General features: G+C 38.7%; 1 protein-coding gene across 26 annotated transcripts in view; it reads right to left on the bottom strand.

Annotated features, from left to right (window-relative positions):
• The window catches only part of nbeaa (neurobeachin a), a 925,612-nt gene that overhangs the window by 623,081 nt on the left and 282,517 nt on the right, over window positions 1-20,014 (bottom strand). For all 26 annotated transcript variants that reach the window (XM_051927338.1, XM_051927337.1, XM_051927335.1 and 23 more), the window contains exon 8: window positions 16,004-16,150. In XM_051927338.1, the coding sequence (XP_051783298.1) occupies window positions 16,004-16,150 (147 nt within the window). The remainder of the gene's footprint in view (window positions 1-16,003; window positions 16,151-20,014) is intronic.

Below are 20,014 nucleotides of genomic sequence, written 5' to 3' on the forward strand. Positions count from 1 at the left end.
AAAGCTGCTTAATAGCTGCTAACATGTCCCGACTTTCTGAATATCAGACCATCTCTGCTGCTTCCAGATTACAAGCAGAGACTGTAGCAGGAGCAGCTAGAATGAAATGTGGTTCGAAGTGGGACTAGGGTAGAAGAAAATCTGCAGTATTGTTTTGATTCAATAAAGTGGAACATTTTCAGAGATTTCTCATTACAGTTGGATCAGCAGGCAACTCTCATAACCAGATTAATCAAAAAATGTGTGAATGATTGTGTGCCTATAATAATGAACTTTATATTTCCTAATTAAAAAAAAATCAATACTGATATCTAACTTTCAAAAAAGGCTTGCAGCCATACATAATAATTTCCTAATATTGAAGCATACCAGAAAAGCAGGTTAAACCTCAGGATGAGGATAAGCAGAAAACTGCTGATTTACAGTATGTAAAATGTGGCAAATTAAAAACTAAACCTATAAAATCCTGACTTAAATGCAATAACAAACTGCCGTGCATGATTCATCAATACAGTGGTTCTCAAACTGTGGGGTGGGCCCCCCTAGGGGGGTGCAACGTAACTAAAAGGGGGGCACGAAGATGTGAAAAAAGAAAACAAGAATTGAAAATATGAAAAATACATCTATTGAAACCAAAACAAATTAACTTAAACTACATTCTGATAACAGAAACATATAGAGTTAGATAAATATCGATGAAAGTTAAGTAGGTATAATAAAATATGCATCTATGATATATCATTAATTAAAAAAGAACAAATTGGTATTAGTGGGCTCCTTTCAAAAAACGTTAGGGGGGCGCGATTAAAACTGTTATGAAAACTCGGGTCACAAATACTTAAAGGTTGAGAAACGCTGCATCAATACATCATCGGTGGATGATGTAAAGAGCGTTTTTTTAAACAAGTTGACACCAATAAGGTATGTAGTCAGGATGGAATTTCAATATGTATTTAAAACTTGACTGCGGTGGGCTGGCGCCCTGCCCGGGGTTTGTTTCCTGCCTTGCGCCCTGTGTCGGCTGGGTTTGGCTCCAGCAGACCCCTTGTGACCCTGTAATTAGGATATAGCAGGTTGGATAATGGATGGATGGATGGATGGATTTAAAACTTGTACTGATGAATTAGCTGGCATTTTCAATGGCATCTTTATTATCTCACCAAAAGATTATATAATTCCAAACCTGCTTGAGAAATACAACAATTGCCCCTTTACCAAAGAAAGCAAAAATAAACTGTCAATTGTAAAAGTGACACCCAATCCTACTGTGAATAAAGTACACACAAAACAAACATTACACATAATTTGGGGTATTTACAATTTGCATATCACCACAAATGGGCCACAGAGAATGACATATTGCTTGCACTTCACATTATTATTATTTTCATTTTTCTTCACATTTTTTGTACATTTTCTGAGGTATTTCCAAAATAGTTAAATTTAGTTTAAAATCCACGGATTCTGGATTTGATTTCAGTCGGCTGTCTTTTCCGCAACATTTTGTTTAAAACGGGTGGTGACATTTCTGTGGAGTAGCTGTTGCCACATTGTTGGTGTGGTAGTTCATGGCTCTAGGTCAGGGTCAGGGGTATGAATGTCACAAAGTACTTCCTAGGCATCCAGGATTGTGGAAGAATAACAATAGAACAGTGTGTGTTTATTTAGTTAGTGCTCCTATTAGATCACTTTTAATCTACTGTACGTGTTTTCAACTAACATTTGCGAGTTTTGATTTTTGCCTGATGAGAGTTTTAATCGACGTCCTGGTTATAAATCTTTGTTGCATTTCTGGCTCATGTCTCTTCTTCTGGTGTTTTATTTTAAAAATTCTCTGTCTCCTACTCAGTGTCAGAACTCATAAAATCCTGGAACCCCTGGATAATAAAAACTGCTATGCCAGTGTACTGTTGAAAAAGAGTACAGCTCAGCATTTAAAACTTAATGTACTGTCAAGGCTGATCACCAAGAGACCCTCTGCAACCTGACTTTGAACTTCCTAACTGGCAAGCCCCAGAAAGTGCGGACTGGAAGTATCACTTCCTTCACACCAATCCTCAATGCAGACACCCACAGGGTTGTGTGCTGTGCCTCATGCTGTATTCTTTCTTCATGTCTGACTATTTGGGCCAACACAGCTCTAAGTCCAATATTAAATCTGTTGATGACACCACCATAGAACGACTGATTAACAGCAATGATGAGACCGCTTATAGAGAATTATCATTTAGGTAAATGGCACACTGAAAATATGAAACATTAAAGAATGCAATCTATCTATCTGTCTGTCTATCCAGCACTCTTCAAATCTGTCTATCAACGTGTAAGGGTGAACATACACTGTATGATTTTAGCCAGAGTTGTAAGCTCCTCTCTGGGTTTTTATTTTTGCCCCGGAACCAAGAGAATATTCTTGAAGGTTGTAATGTTGCTACTGTATGAGATACGTTTCAATCCTATCCAAGCGGCTTATGGTTTCCTGATAGCTTTTTTGTCTTTTCCAATAAAACATCAGGCACTCTGCGGTGGGTTGGCACCCTGCCCAGGATTGATTCCCTGCCTTGTGCCCTGTGTTGGATGGGATTGGCTCCAGCAGACCCCCGTGACCCTGTGTTTGGATTCAGCGGGTTGGAAAATGGATGGATGGATGGACATCAGGCACTGTTGTAGGTATGAAGGCTGATGGCTTATGCATGTTGTTTTTGTGTTTTAATTCCCATTGACCATTCAGGAAGCAACTCTGTTATTATGCTTTTCCAAAAATGACTGCAAAATGTTTCTGGACACATGAGGAGGAGTACAAATTGGAGTTCGGGCAAGAAAAAGCATACACCATTTTATACTTTTTCTGAGAAATATAACAAGTCTTCAAACCAGAAAAACTGACTAACACTGCCCTACTGCTTCAGATTCCTAGTTGCATGGCATACTTAAGATCACTTCTGACTTCAAAGGTAATGTATTTATGCTCCAGGAACACCAGACTAGAGTTCTGACTAGCAGCCTCCTGTGTCCCTGCACCACGGAGATTTACAAAGACCTAACAGGGCCATGTATTCAAGGTAGCGCTGCTGCTATCTGCACTGTCCAAGGGGAAGCACGGTCTATTACATTCCCTAAGGTGCCCTCATGCCCTATGGTGGCTGTGAGGTGTTGTTACCTCTGGTCTCTGTCTCTTCTTTAAAGGACCCAGCAATTTAGGAAAGAGCTGGGATGCCTGGCCTCTGGGGTCCTGGGAGAACACTATATGTGTCCACCATGGATAGGTTGTTTCACCAGAAGGGAACTGAGAAGAAGCAGTATGATGGACTGACCAGCTAAGTGCAAAGAAACTGAACCAAAGTACACACACTTTACTCCTTTAAGTTATCAGCAAGAGGACTGACAACAGATCTGAAAAAGATGGAGAGGTGTTGGAGCCACAAGGACTTTAGTCAAAGAGTGACAGTAAGAAACAAAGTAAAGATGACACAGACGAAATGTAGGTCACAGGTTTTCTATATTGTCATTGTTTTGGAGAATACCTTGAAGCCCAGACAGCAGTGTGATGTTAAGGGAATGCTGCTGTTGAGAGGCAACTGAAAAGGCTGGAGGCCTAGGTGCCACTGACTACCTGTAATGTCCAGTGTGTGGTGTCTTTTTTCCAGAGCTTGTTTTAGTAAGATGAAAGGAAGTAAAATGTTAAACTTCTGATACAGAAAGCAATGTACTTCATTAGTATCTTAACTGCAAATGGGACACTAATAATGATTCATTGATCTTAAAAAAAAAATTAGTTCATCATATTGGCGTGGTGAACTACTGCAATGCTTGTTGATTTTGGAAGCCAATGGATCCTTGTTCTTCACATCTCTCTTTTAGGTAGCACAAGTTGGAAGTCATATAGTATGTGACTTTGGCAGACTTCCTGTTTTTAAAAGGCCCCCTACAGCTGGCACTGACCCTGTTCATTTGCATGACAGAATTCCAGCTCATACTGTTGGTGTCTCATCACCTGGATGATGAAACTTATCAGCGCCATTACATAATCATTAGAGGACCTGATGTACTGCTAAACTATCAAGGTCATCTTATGAGTTATTTTGTGTTTGGATTTTTAATACTTCACTTAATTTTAGCTAAGTATAATTATCCATGACCCTATACCTTAACTACAGGGTCACGGGGGCGCCAACACAGCGTGCAAGGCAGGAAACAAACCCCATGCAGGGCACACACACACACACACACACACCAAGCACACACTAAGGACAATTTAGGATCACCAATGCACTTAACCTGCATGTCTGTGGGAGAAAACCGGAGCACCCGGAGGAAACCTACGCAGACACGGGAAGAACATGCAAACTCCACGCAGGGAGGACCTGGGAAGCGAACCCAGGTCTAACTGCGAGGCAGCAGTGCTACCCCACTGCACCACCGTGCCGCAGGTATCATTATTTTTACTGAAATGTCACTATTTTTAATCATTATGTAGAAAATTTTTAAAAAGTCTAAAAAACTACATTGATTATTCTTTTTTCAATTAAATCTAAAAAAAATTATAAGCCTAAACTGATAATTTTAGTAGGGAACTGCTGGTCTATGTAGCATAGAATTCATGTATTTTCTTCTTCTTCATATTTCTAATTTTAGAGTCTGGTGACTCATGAACTAGTTAACTACTTTCATTATTCATTATCTTTCACGTTTTTTGCCTCTGACAACATATAAACTTAAGAGAAAAAAATTTAATCAGATCTTGTAACACTTACAGTATATTAGAATGATGGTTTTAAAACTGGAAAGGGAAAAATAATAATATAGTTAACCAGACCATTCATAGATGATATTTATAATTCTGTCTGTCTAGATCAGGGGTGTCAAGCTGACTTTTACTGAGTGCTAGGATTAACACTTTGTATATGCAATGCACACAAAAAATTCAAAAAAATGATATGACTCGGAGTGCAAGAGACAGAGAAATGGACTTGGCACTTTTAGCACTGATAGTAGCAAGCCCTTAAAAGGACTGTTGGGTTCTTCTATGCCCAGACCCATTACCTCCTTCCTTGGCCACTCCTCGATGCTGCTCATGTCTTCTCTGGCTCCACAGACTCATCATCTCTTGTGCCCATACATACACATCAAGCCCTGCCTCACACCACTCACCTGGTGTCAGAGACAACCTGTCTTCCACACTTTAACCTGGCTCCATAAGCTGACCAAAGGCCTGGTTCCAAATCTGAGCATGTATTAGTCCTTGGCCATGTCTCCCTCAAGTCCAGACTTAGGATGTTAAAATATCAATAAACATCTACTGCTTCATTTTCTTTACAAATGAGCCATGCAGGTACCTCTGCCTGTGACAATCGCAGATTCAACCTCAAGCTGCCTTACTTTTTTATTATCTTTTTTTCTGATAGAAGAGCTACAAGTGGCAAAAGGACTGAAATTAGCATTGACAGAAAAAATGATGGTACAGCATAAAGTCGAGTGGAGTGGCTGTCCAGACACAGGTGAGAACTTGTACCCAACGAAAGTATATCTGTTTACATTTCCATTAACGTGTATCACAGACTGATGGCATTTGACTTCATTATAAAATCGTGTAAACATACGCCGCTGATGAAGCAACAAAGCAGAGCCAGTCTGAAATGGATAATAATAATAATACATTTTATTTATATAGCACCTTCCCATGCTCAAGGCAGGCATATGTAAAATTGTATACAAATGTTTCCTGAATAGAACACTAAAACAGATAGATGCATGATATACAAAGCATTAAACAGCATAAAAAACAATAAACTAGAGTAAAATACTAAATTCAATGCTAAAAGTGTAGCAAATAATATAATTTGTGATATAACACACACACAAAAAAAAAATGCTGAGCATCTGGACAGAGAAGAAGACTGAAAGATGGGGCAGAATGATAGGTTGTTAAAAGCCTTCCTGAATAGATGAGTTTTAAAGTTGCTTTTTAAAAGAATGAATGGAGTCAACTGATCTAATTCATTTAGGGAGGTCATTTCAAAGTCTGGACTCTATACAGCTGTGAGTCCTGTCACCCATTGAGTGCAGATTGGTGTGGGGCACAACAATATTGTTAGAATCAGAGGACTTTGGTGGGCGAACAGGAGCGTAGTGATGGAGAAGGTTACTGATGTAGTCGTGTGTGAGGCCGTTTAAAGTTATGTAGGTTAATAATAGAATTTTATATTCAATCATGTACGACACGGGGAGCCAGTGAAGGCAAAGCAGGATGGGTGTTATGTATTCACTGTTGCTGGTTCGTGTTAGGACTCTTGCAGCAGAGTTTTGAATTAACTGGAGCTGTGGTAGAAGATTAGAAGGAGAGCCAGCCAGTATGGAGTGACAATAATCGATGTGGGATGATATAAAAGCATGGACAAGTTTCTCAGCATTAGAAAAGGAGAGGAATGGTAGAACATGGGATAAGTTATAGAGGTGAATCTAAGAAAGTTTCTTAATGTGGTTTATATTGGCTGAATAAGAAAGGGAAGAATTAAAAATGACACCAAAATTCCTTGCATAAGAAGAAGGTCTGATGAGATCACCGTCAAGAGTGACTGAGAAGGAGCTTGTTTTCTTAAGTTGAGTTTTAGTGCCAATTTGCAGGAGTTCAGTTTTGTTGCAATTTAATGTTAAAGAGTTCTGCTCCATCCAGATTTTAATTTCACTGAGGCAAATTGTGATAGAGTTGACCTTTATCATGAGCTGAAATACAAATGCATTCTCTATTCACATACAACAAAAGAGTCAGTCAGTTATTATTATTATTACTGTAATCAGACAAGAGGATTGTGAGAAGGTGCCTGAAAAAAGGGCTTGATCCTCTGGCTAGGACGTTGGATATCTCTGGGTCCACGGTTCTTGAGGCTGATCCTCCAATTAGCTGTGAACCACCCAATCTCACTGAATTTGTACAGGTGGTGAACCAGCTGAGGGGAGAAAATGCTGCACGGATCTGTGGTATCCGGACTGAACTTCTCTAGGCTGGTGGTAAGACTGTCCTCGTGGCACTGCAAGTGATCTTTGCTTCCAAATTTTGAGACTGGCATCATCCCAAATGACTGTAAAATGGGACTTGTTATCCCTAAATGGAAAGGGAAGGGTGATCGCCTGGACTGAAGCAACTACAGGGGAACAACACTGCTCGGTGCCGGGTAAGGTCCTTGCTAGGATCCGTGATCACTTGCTCATCTACCAGCAACCGGAATAGTCAGGTTTTACACTTAAGTCTACCATCGACCACATCCTGGCACTGAGGGTTCTCATGGAGCGCAAACGTGAATATCGGAAGAGTTTCTTTGCAGCCTTTGGAGATTTTCGTAAAGCTTTCAACTCAGTTGATTGAGATGCCCTGTGGGACATCCTGAGGATTTGCAGGATCCCCTCGAGGCTGCTGTATATTATGGCTGGCCTATACACTGGTACTGTGAGTGCTGTGCAGAGTGGAGACAGGACCTCTGTTTTTCCCAGTTAATTCTGGGGTTCATCAGTGGTGTGTTCTTGCTCCTACTCTGTTCAATGCTTGTATGGACTGGGTGTTGGGCAAGGTTGTGGGGTCCAGCAGCTGTGGGGTATCTGTTGGTGAAGAAAGATTCACAGATCTTGAATTTGCTGACGATGCTGTGACCTTCGCGAAGTCAATGAAGGCTCTGATCTTGGCGCTCAAGAGACTGAGCGAGGAGTCTGAGTGTCCGGGCTTGCAAGTGTCCTGGACAAAAACCAAGAGCCAGGCCTTTAATGACCTCTTGGGCACAGCCATCAGCAGTGTGTCTGCCTGCAGAGAGTGTGTCGACCTTGTCAAGAGGTTTACTTACCTCAGCAGTGACATTCATGTCTCTAGTGACTCTTCCTATGAAGTCAGTAGATGGATTGAGAGAGCATGGAGAGTCATGAGGTCGCCGGAAAGGGGTGTGTGGTGCTCCCAGTATCTATGCAAAAGGACGAAGGTCCAAGTCTTTAGAGTCCTGGTGCTTCCTGTCTTGCTATATGAGTGCGTGACATGGACGCTATCCAGTGACTGAGATGAAGACTGGATTCCTTTGGTACTGTGTCTCTCCAGAAAATTCTTGGATACCGTTGGTTTGACTTTGTGTCAAATGAGCGGTTGCTCATGGAGTCCCGGATGAGCCACATTACCTGCATTGTGAGGGAGCGTCAGTTACAGCACTACGGCAATGTGGCGCGTTTCCCCGAGGGTGATCCAGCTCGCAAGATCCACATTGTTGAGGACCCAAGTGGCTGGACCAGGCCAAGGGGTTGCCCACTTAACACCTGGCTTCGGCAGATAGAGGGTCATTTCCGGAGGGTGAAACTGGACCGCGTGTCGACCTGGGGGGTTGCCAACCGGGATCCGAGTTGTTTCGTCATGTAGTGGGTGTGGCAACACACTGTACCAGTGCATGCTCCCCAACTTGACTTGACTCGACACATGTTGTATTTTGCTGGGAGTGTAGTTTAGGGCTCTGTGGTGCCCTCTTGTGGTCATAATTCGAAACACACATTAAAGGGTGTCTGAGAGAAAACTAACAGACACCTCTGATCTTGTTGAATTCGACAAGTATACACATAAAATAAAAAGGCTGGAGCGTTGCAGAAATAAATTTTATGCTTCATTTTTTTTGACATATGCAGATTAAGAGGGGCTTACAATATAAGCTTTCCTAGAAACTGTAATAAACCTTGTTCAAACTACATGCAGACATTAGTATCATAATTATCTCATTCCTCGCATAATATCAACACTTTTGAAAAACACCCTTTTAAGACTCTTTTTTTTTTTTTGTTTAAGTTCAGGACAATATAAATTAGACTGAAATGTCATAAACCATGAAAGCTGATTATAAATTACTAGAAATTATTTAGGTTATGTGGATAACAATTTGTTGATAAACAGAATCAAGATAATATGTTAAATATAGAATAATGTTTGGTAAACATCCATCCACATTACAATCAGCTTTATCAACCATATCAAATTCTAATTCACGAGGATCTATAGTCTATCTTTAAGATACCATGCAACACATGTACCTGGCCATTCTTAAAATGCAACAGACAAGATGACCTTGTTCTTCTTCTTGTGTGCCCATAGTGGATATGGGTTAGCATGGGCACACTGACTGGCCTATGGCCATACATTCATAGTAGCAGCAGTAATGTCATGACACATTACTCCCATAACCATCATTAAAATTATCTGCAATTTGTGCAATATTAGCCCTTATGTTGGTTTGTACCCGATTGTGTTTGTTGTCCTCTTGCATCAGTCAGCACTGGCAGCCTAACACCATGTCGTGGTTCTTGGTTTTTTGCTTCTTTGACTACTGTTGGTATATACTCACAACAAGTGACTCTCAGCATCAAACAAGCCTTTCCAGTGGTCTGGCCACAATGATTATCAAAGTCACGTAACATCTGTATTCAGCACGTCGACTATGAGTAGCAAATGCCACCTTGACCTTGAAATGTGCTATTATGAGACAGTGAACCTCACTTGCTTCATATGTCATCATTTTTGACTCCGTGTGGAAAGCTGTTTTATGTACAATATTCTTGTTTTTTTCTTCCGCTGCATAGATCCAGTAAGCGGAAATTTAAAAAAAAAAACAAAATGTATAGGAACCCCGATTTCTTGATTGAAAACCAAGATTGGAGTCAGAAGTTGTGAAAAACCTGACTTGAAATAAGACAGACACTGGACTGGGCAAGTTGTGATGGTGGTGTAATAATGAGAGATTACATTTGCAACACCAAATTGCAATTAATGATTCCAGAGATTACAGGGGTATATGGCCCCAAGTCAGAGGGGCCATGACAAAAACGGATGTGTATAGCAACCCAAGAATATGAGATCAAAATAATTGCATTATCACCTGAACATCTGAAGCAATCCTTCTTAAAACAGGTTAGTATACCTACTGCTATGTGAATTTTCTACTTTTGCATATTTCTTTATTGTGCTCATTTATCAACATACTGTCTTTTTTTCTCTCTCTCTCACTTGACTTACTGATTCTCTCATAGTCTCACTTTGGCCACTCCTCCACCAATTGAGTGTGTGTCCTTTTACTCTTCCTAACTTTGCATTCCATTATGAACGAACTGTTGAACTGGCTTTAAGCCCCTTATTAGTTTCAATACTAGTCTGTCCTTTAGAAGCATTTTAGGGTTCAGTGACAGCACTACCATTGTTCCAGATTCACCAGGATAGCAGCATCTAATGTCAATGAACCCCTGAGCTGTCAGAAGGCCTTAAAGACCCATATCATCCTACATAAAGAGCGCCAGGACCCGCATAAGCACATAATCTTTGAATCAGGGATACAGTAATCCCTTGCTCTATCGCGCTTCGACTTTCGCAGCTTCACTCTATCGCTGATTTTATATGTAAGCATATCTAAATATATAACGCAGATTTTTTGCTGCTTCGTGTGTTTCTGCGGACAATGGGTCTTTTTACTTCTGGTACATGCTTCCTCAGTTGGTTTGTCCCAGTTGATTTCATACAAAGGACGCTATTGGCGTATGGCTGAGAAGCTACCCAATCAGAGCACGCAGTTAAGTTCCTTTGTGCTGATTGGTTCAGCGACGGAGCGCCGAATTCGATTCTGCTGTGTTAACCAGGAAGTCTCGTCTCGCTCATTCAGCACCAACGTGTTTCGCTGTGTAAAGAGTTAACTTTTGTGCTCTTTTGTGTTCATCTTTGTGCATACTCAAGCCCTTCGTTATGACTCCAAAACGATCTTCTCCTGCTACTACTTCAGGGGCCTTGCCCACGTGCCAATGGAAGATGCTAACGACTGCCGAAAAGGTAAACATTTTGGATATGTTGAATGAAGGGAACAGCTACACCACTGTAGGACGCCATTACGGTATCAATGAGTCCACGATTCTTTTTATTTAAAAAGGAGGAAATGAATATAAGATCTATGGCCGCAGTATCCTTTAACCAGGGTGCAAAACGAGTTGTATGTGGATGTAATAAGGCGGTAGTCCGGATGGAATCTGCTTTAGGGATTTGGATTGAAGACTGCCTGAAGGAGAACAACAGCAGTGCTACACAGTCGCCTGAAGAGGCTCCTTTAGAAGAGCTGTAACGCTCTCCTTTGTTGTGTAGTAAAATTAAACTCATTGTTATCAGACAAGTAGTCATGTCATTGTTGGTAACCATAATTAATTTTCTACGTACAGTACTTAGTACATGTACGTACGTTTAGTGTCACTGTACACACATATTACTGTATACAATTTTTCTTGCATTGTACGTATTTATTGCTGGTGGCCTGACTATCATAATGGCTGTAACATATGATATCGGAGACGCTCGATACCTTTAAAATAATATTTAGGTTTTACTGTATATAAACTGTGTTTACATACATAATTTCAATGAATCTTACCTAATATCTAAGAGAATACAAAGGGTTTATGCTGTATAACTGTGCGGGAAATGTTTATAAGAGTGTGGGAGAGTTTATAAGGGCTTAAAATATATAAAAATAACCATATAAACATGGTTTTTACTTTGCGGATTTTCACCTTTCGCGGGGGGTTCTGGAACGCATTGAGGAGGGATCACTGTATACTTTTTCTTTTATGACAGTGTCAGTGATTGTAGGTCTTCTTGGTCATACCACACACTAACATGTCACACTCTCTTAAGGGTAATATACTCCCCATTATACTAATATAATGGGTTGTACTGCCAGTTTACCTCTGTATTGCTTAAAGTAGTACAATATTTTATTCACTGTCCTATTCATCGAAAAGAAGATATTGCCTAGCCACTTTTCCTCTACTGAAGGAGCACAACCTGAAGGATATAATGAGTCTAATTATTCTTAAAAAGGAAAAAAAAAAGAATAGAAACATCACCAACACAATAGCTTCATGTTAATTACAGTGAGCTTAAATTAAAATCCCCCCCGTTTCAAATGACAATGCCTTACAGACAGTTTTAGTGTTCTTAGATACGTCAGTTGATCTGGGCTACCTGCCAGCACCCCTACTTGAAAACAAGCAGGAACATACTGCATTGAAAAAAGGAGATTTCTAACATCATTTATTAGAAAAATGCATTCACATTAAATTATACAGATTGGAAAATACTTTTTACTCTGAAAATGTAAGCATAAAATAAAAAGAATAACACGATAAAAAAAGCTATGTTACTATGACTGTGTTCAATAATAAAAGTTAAGTGTTGACTGAAAGAGGTGAAATGAAGATCATTATGAAGAAAATCAAATGACTAATAGACTGAAAGCAGATGGTGGTGTAACAAGTATCTTTTTTTAGGCTTAGAACTTAATTCTATGCAGTGGCTTAGAATGCCAGAACACATGGCTGTCCTTCCTTGTCTCTATTCTTATCTTAGGGCTGATTTAACAATGGAAATTACTAAACTGAAGACCTGTGATGAGGATTTTTACTATTTTAAATATTGAACAATAATATTATATATGAACATGTATACCTACTTCAAGATTTATGAAAACTACATGATAAACTCTTCAACATTCCATGGTGCAGACCTGTTCTGTAGCCAACTGGTTGCATAATTAAGTTGGGTGGATCTACAATACCATGCTACCACACCAGCGTTTGTGTGTCAGCTTTTATCAATCCAGATCAGAGAATTTCCAGTTCCATTGTCTGAAAACACCACTCACATCTACAGTTATTTCCCAGTTTCAGATAAAAAGTAACCGCGTCAGATCTGGGGCAGGGGTGGGGTGGTGGTTGTTGTGTCGTGATCGTGACTGAGAGAATAAAAGTAAAAAAAAATGCTAACTTTTACAAGTACTATAAATTTACACTGGCTGTTATAGACACAAATCAAATGTATGTTTTTATTGTATAATATTAACAATAAGAGCAGCTCACTACTCAAAATGGTAAATTTGCGGGGAAGCTGGTTTCAAACTCACGACTTCCGGATTATAACTCAGCAGTTCCTGCTGCTTCACCACGGAAGCGGTCGTATTGCACTTGCACCTTTTGTGAAAGTGTTTCTTTGATATTTGGCAATCAGCCTTCACACATTAGACAGTTCATGTTTACATTTTGTCAATTATTACTAAAACATGAAAAACGTTTCTGTTTTAATGATGTGTATACATAGATCGTTGTAGACACGGAACACACATGAAATGCATGTGTTCCAAATAACGATACAGTATTTATAAAAGGTGTCATTTTGCTTGACTTCTCACTCTATACAACTCTAAGCAACTGACACGCGGGTAAACAGACTTGAGCTGAGAAAACTGTGCGGCGGTGGGGGAAGTGATAGCAGGCTGCTTGCTGTTTGCTGCTTATCCACCCATTTACAGGACAAAAGACGCTGACGGAGAGGTGAGAAGCGATTTAAGGTGGGACAGATCTCCGAGTTTTTTCGTAGGCTCTGGTAATTCTAGTGTTAAGTGTTACAAGAAACAAGTATACTATTCATTAACATCTAAATCTGAGAGTATAATCATTTTGAAAATGAAAGCCATAGATTTTTTTAGGTGCCACATACTAATATGTAAAGGTATATCCTATAAGGCTGTGTTTTATTATACTATAGGTAAATCTGCAAAATTAATTGATCTGTCATATTTAAACACTTACTCCGGTCAAAGATGAAATCATTTGTTGAACTGTAAAAGTCTTTTTATTTCTTCAGCTTAACTACTTGTATATTATGAGTTAGGCGATTATATTTTGGTTATCACTGTCGTCTTGCAGTTTTGATGTGTTGGTGTTTTCTCCCACACTCCAAACATATAGGTTAGAGTAAGATAGTAACACTAAGCTAGCCTGATGCAAAAGAATGTGCAATGTATAGCACTGGTTTCTAGCCCAAGGCCACTTCCTGCTTTGCACCTGATGCTGTTGGGATACACCTACACCACAAAAAACTGTTCTAGAAAAAAAATAATAAAAAATAGGGATATTCTATCAGTTGAACAAAATATTAAAAACAAATAGTTCCTGTCAGAGTCCATAAAAATTCCATAAAATATCTACTTAACTACATATAAGCTATAGCATTATGATCCTTATATAAAACCTTTACTTAACCTTGAAGAAATGTTATTGTCATTACTTTAGAATATTAGCATAAGATAATATCTCACAGAGTGAGACAATTTAAATTGCACTTAGCTATTCTTTATTTTAAAATCGTATAGGCTATTTGAATTTGCATTCAATATCACTGAAGATGTAATTTATCTGTAATGCTGTTAATCTTAACAATACAAATATGTGCTTTACATGCTGATCTGCTTTCACCATAAATGCACTTGTATACTGCAATTAGTAAAATGGAAATATATTTTAGGAAACACAAGGCTATTACATAGTCTGACTCATACATCTCAAATTGTACAACAAGCAGTTTATGTAAGAGGTAAAAAAGGAATTAATGAATTATAATGGGCATGCTCAATTAATCAGTCTTCAGGAGGTTACCGGTTTATACTTGTAAAGGAAATCTGCCAATGCAAAACATCATAAAGAATAAATCTGATCAATCAAGTAACTAGTATGAGTTGAGTAGAAATCACAAGCAATTTTAAACTAAAATGCAGCAGACATAACAAACGTACAAAAATTTGATAACAACTTATGTTTTAGAACTCTTTAAAGGTAATTGCTTTCATTTAGCAAATGACTAGTTGTTTAGGGGGGTGAGGTACAGCTTGTCATTATTCTGCAGTGTTTGTACCATGGATTTTACAAAACCCCACACAACTAAAAGGTCATTAATAAAAGGTGTTTGACAAAAATTACAGATGTATGCTACTGTCAGGTCATGCAATTCTCAACCTTTGTTAATTAATGGAGGGGTCCTATAGAACAACAGCAATCACACATTTCAAAGAAGCATAGCACTTACAGATACAAGGAAGATGTTTAAAGTATACCTCAAAAAAATGACATAAGATTGAATAAGACTTAAACAAATCAGGAGCAGCTACAGCATAAAGCTACAAAAGAGTACAAAAAGTAACATCCCTAGACCTCTTGATAAATTCTTGGTAGAATATAGTGTGATAAGCATTCCCAATAGTAGGTAGTTTAGTAAAATAGTACATATTAGTGCTCGAGCAAGCAGTCCTAGCATCACACTTTTGCTCGTTTTCATATACTGTATAGTAAATATCCATGCATTATTAGCCTTTTTTACTCCATATAGTAACTCCCAACTGGTAAAAAATTTGCCGTTATAGCCATGTCTGGTAAATAAATGCATTATAATAAAAATGTTATGAATAATTTTTTTCATGTAAGTATCTTATAAACTTAGACAACTGAAGCACAACAAATATGTCACTTTAAATATAATGAACACTTCCTGGTGGACTAATAAAAGGAAATTCTCCTCTGGCTTCCTGGGCTCTTGAGTCACCTGTCAAATACAAAATGCTTGTATTTGTTCGCTACGTTTTTCCTTGTCTTCTTATGAGAGAGTCAAGGCTGGGGGGCTGTCAAGAGGCAGGGCCTGTTCAAGCCCATTGCAGCACTTCTTGTGTGATTTTGGGCTTTACAAAAAATAAATTCTATTGTATTGGACTACTATCATGGCTTTTAAATCTCACTGTCTTCATTGGTTTCTCTCAATTCCCCAACCCTCTCCTTACAGGAATCCATTCTTGTTGAGTTACAAGTAACCAGGGCATATCCTGCAACATCTGTTACAGGACTGGAAACAAACCCAGATGGGATACTAGTGCATCATAAAGGACATCCGAGTTGGGAAAATTCAGAATTGCTAATTGGACAAAAACAGACATCATTGTACTATGAGAGAAAAACTGAAGTATTTGGAGAAAAAGACATACAGACATAGCAAGATTATGCAAATTTCACACAGACAATGAACAGCCTTTTGATTCAAAGCCAGGACACTCTAACATCTACTTCTTAAACACAGGAGATAATATATGGCATTAATTGTAATTGTAGTGTTAATGATAAAATACTGCTGACCCACCTTGTATCCAGGTCCTAGCTGATGTATTGCAAAAATCTGTGCTGGATTAAGTGCTTCGCTGAAAACATAAACTGCTCCCAGCTGACCACAAAAAACTCTGTTGGCATCAGCCGTCTCAGATGAACCCAAGAAGCATTTATCATAACTCTGTAAGGAAGACAAAGAAAACAGGTCATTGTGCTATGGCTAACGAGACAAACAAAATAAATTAGGCAACAGCTACACTGTAGTCTAAAGGCATAATGGAACTGGAAGGATGGCTGTGCGTGCACTACAATGCAAGCTTACATTTTTTACTTTTTTATTACACTAACTACATTGGCTGGGATTGGCTCCAGCAGACCCACCCGTGACCCTGTGTTAGGATATAGCAGGTTGGAAGATGACTGACTGACTACATTCAGGCACTTGCAGTTACAGTATGCTTTTCATTCTCATCAGTTATGTTGTGTCATGTGTGGTCTAGGTATTAAGGCAAATTAAGAGCTATGCATTGTTATTAAAATACTGTCTAAATAAATTATATATATGATATAACTATGAACCAAAAAGCACATATTTTTTTAATTTCATCAAGGAATACAGCTGACACGACTAAGGTCATAAATTGAGGTCTATTCATCTGAGAAACAAAACACATAACAAAAAGAGCTTTTTCACCCAGCCCAAGTGTGTTAGCAGAACCGTGTTCACCACTCTCTTCTAAACCTTTCTACTTGTCTAATGGCTTCATTTACACAAACAATTTTGCAAATTTCCAAATTATGCAAAGCTGCCATTAAAAGATTATTACCCGTTACTTTCAATTTCTTAAAATTGTTAATTTTACCATTTAAACACATCACATATTTTCAAAAACAGATTTTACATAATTATTAAATGGATGTTTACCTTTCCTAACAATTATTATTTATTGACGCTTGGGACTTCAACAAAGCAAATTTAAGGAATGCACACACTAAATGTTACCGGCATGTTACCTGTTTAATGAGGGCTGCTAATACATTGGAGCACTGCTACATCAAAATAAAAACACATACCAACTGATACTCTGCTACCATCCCAAACAGTGTGATTACCTGTTGGCATTTCTGCTGCCAGGTTACAAGAAGACACCAAGACCTGAGTAACCAGTAAGAAAAGTGATTAAATGCTAGTCTAAAAAGGCAGTAGAAAAGCTGCAGGACTGCTTTAACTGAACAAACTGGGACATATTGAGATACTCTTTAGACAGTATTTCAATGAATCTAAAAACTTTGATAGGATTCATCAAAAAAAAACTTGTGGATGGCTGTCTAACAAAGAAAGCAATTCATGTATTTCCTAATAAAAAACAGTGCATCACTAGTGACTTCCAAAATTTACTAAAAGCACACAGAAATACAGTAATTTAGGTGGCAAAATGTCGCTAAAGGGATAAACTAGAGACACGGTATAACAGTAATAAGAAGAATTTATATTGATAGCGTTTTTATCTGAGGGCCTCTTGATATACAATATTTTTGGTTTTGCTATCAGGAGTGAGAATGTAGCTGTTATCTCTTTGCCAAAAATGTAAAAAGTTGGCAAGGTATCTTTGGCCAAGCAGAAGGTAGGTACTATTTGATCAAATCTGGAATGTCATGCAGGAAAGGCTGCAGATGCAGGAGGTATAATTACGCAAACTCTCCCCCAAAAAAATCAATGCTCAAACATCTAAACATGTAAAATGTAGATTAAGAGTTATATTCAATTAATTTGAGTGCAGACTTGACTATACTGTATAAGCACCTGGACAGAGAGAGAGAACTGGAAAAAAGCGTAGGAATGTCTTTCTGAACAGATGTGTTTTAATTTACCTTTTAAATTAATTAATTACTTTAGGAAATGAAAGTAAAAATGGTAAATAGAACAGAAATTGTTCACATGTCTAACCCGCCACCCTAGGTATTTTGATTTCCTTCAACATCTCAAAGAAATTCACTGCAGGGTGGTTGGTGTTTGTGAACTCTGATAAGATCCATTGTAATGGAATATTGGCCTAAAATTGAATAAGTGTGAATGTGGATGGATGAATTTGATATATGTTATGTTCTTTCTGTGCCAAAAGCTTTGAGAATCTAAATGCATTCAGTGAATTTGAGGTAAATCAGTTAATTTAATCAGTTAAGATATGTGTTAAAAACCCAGAAGGCTTTTAAGATTTATGGTCAGGGCTTTACAATTTACAAAATACCTGCCTTGATTTTAGTGTACACAGTACACTATCTGCTGAACAACATTTCAAGGGATTTGGTAGGGTTTTAGTAAATTAAGAAATCATTTAGTTTATCTGTAATGTCACAAAGTAATTAATGGGAAGCTTGAGACCTTTTGCTATTTTTGACCAAAAATAAGATAAGGATCAATAAAATGTAATTACAGAATTACATGTATCCTTTCTATTAAAACAAAAGATAAGAAAAAGGAATAATTCAAAACGAACTGCAAAAAAGTGGCTTTGATACCATGATCCTTTAAAATAAAAGGTTGCTAAAAACAATTTTTTTTCAGAATTGGGTCATAAATACAGGTATGTTGGACAGAGTTTTCTCCTCTGAAGAAAGAAGACATATGGATACTTTCTGTATAAGAATTGTAAGTCCTATGTTCTTTATTACTTATGGTATACTCAACTGTACACCAGAGGCTATAGAGGATACTGGAATTATTGATCTACTGTATATACAGTGTATATATTAGATAGAGAAAATATTAGGTTATTGTACAGGATTATTCAAAAAGAATGTCCCTATGGTGTTATTTTCATTCATTGAGTAGAAACATTTTTCCACCCTCAAAACAGGTGAAACTAGGACAGTTTTCCTGTCGCTTGGTATTCAATTATTTGACAATTGAAACCAACCAGAATTGCATTAATTTACAACAGAGACTCTTTTTGAATAGCTTTGTATTTTACAGACTATTGTACAGATAATAAATGTTCTTGTATTGCATTTTGCCGTGTGCCTAAATAATTAACGTACAAGCAGGGGTTTGGGATGAGATTTACAGGATCACGTATAGATTACATGCCTATAATACATAACCAGACCTTACAGACAGACAGACAGACAGATAGACAGATAGATACTTTATTAATCCCAAGGGGAAATTCACATACTCCAGCAGCAGCATACTGATAAAGAACAATATTAAATTAAAGAGTGATAACAATGCAGGTATACAGACAGACAGTAACTTTGTATAATGTTAAAGTTTACCCCCCCGGGTGGAATTGAAGAGTCGCATAGTGTGGGGGAGGAACAATCTCCTCAGTCTGTCAGTGGAGCAGGACAGTGACAGCAGTCTGTTGCTGAAGCTGCTCCTCTGTCTGGAGATGACACTGTTTAGTGGATGCAGTGGATTCTCCATAATTGACAGGAGCCTGCTCAGCGCCCGTCGCTCTGCCACAGATGTCAAACTGTCCAGCTCCGTGCCTACAATAGAGCCTGCCTTCCTCACCAGTTTGTCCAGGCGTGAGGCGTCCCTCTTCTTAATGCTGCCTCCCCAGCACACCACTGCGTAGAACAGGGCGCTCGTCACAACCGTCTAATAGAACATCTGCAGCATCTTATTGCAGATGTTGAAGGACGCCAGCCTTCTAAGGAGGTATAGTCGATATTTTTTATAGCCACATCACAAGGTAATGGGACTGTGCAGTGAAATACAAGGCCCTTAATGACATCACTGCCTCCAGATGTGTTACTCCTATGTGTGGGAAAGGGAGACAGAAAACCTAGACAGATCTGGCTCTAGACAATAGTTTTTCAATCAGTGCATCAGGGGTGGCTCTAGGCTCGTGGCAGCCCTGGGCAGAGAAAGAATCGGTGGCCCCTTCGCCCGCCAATATCAGTATGGTATCTTATGCACGACAGATGGCCACGTCCGTTGTGGACACTGCATAGCCGCCTTGTGCTCATGACACAAGTGTTTAACTTTTGCCGAAATTTGCCGCTGCGTTTTGCCAGCTTTCACTGTTTCCACCGGGCA

The sequence above is a fragment of the Erpetoichthys calabaricus genome, chromosome 4, assembly GCF_900747795.2.
Source record: "Erpetoichthys calabaricus chromosome 4, fErpCal1.3, whole genome shotgun sequence".
NCBI classification, from domain to species: Eukaryota; Metazoa; Chordata; class Cladistia; order Polypteriformes; family Polypteridae; genus Erpetoichthys; species Erpetoichthys calabaricus.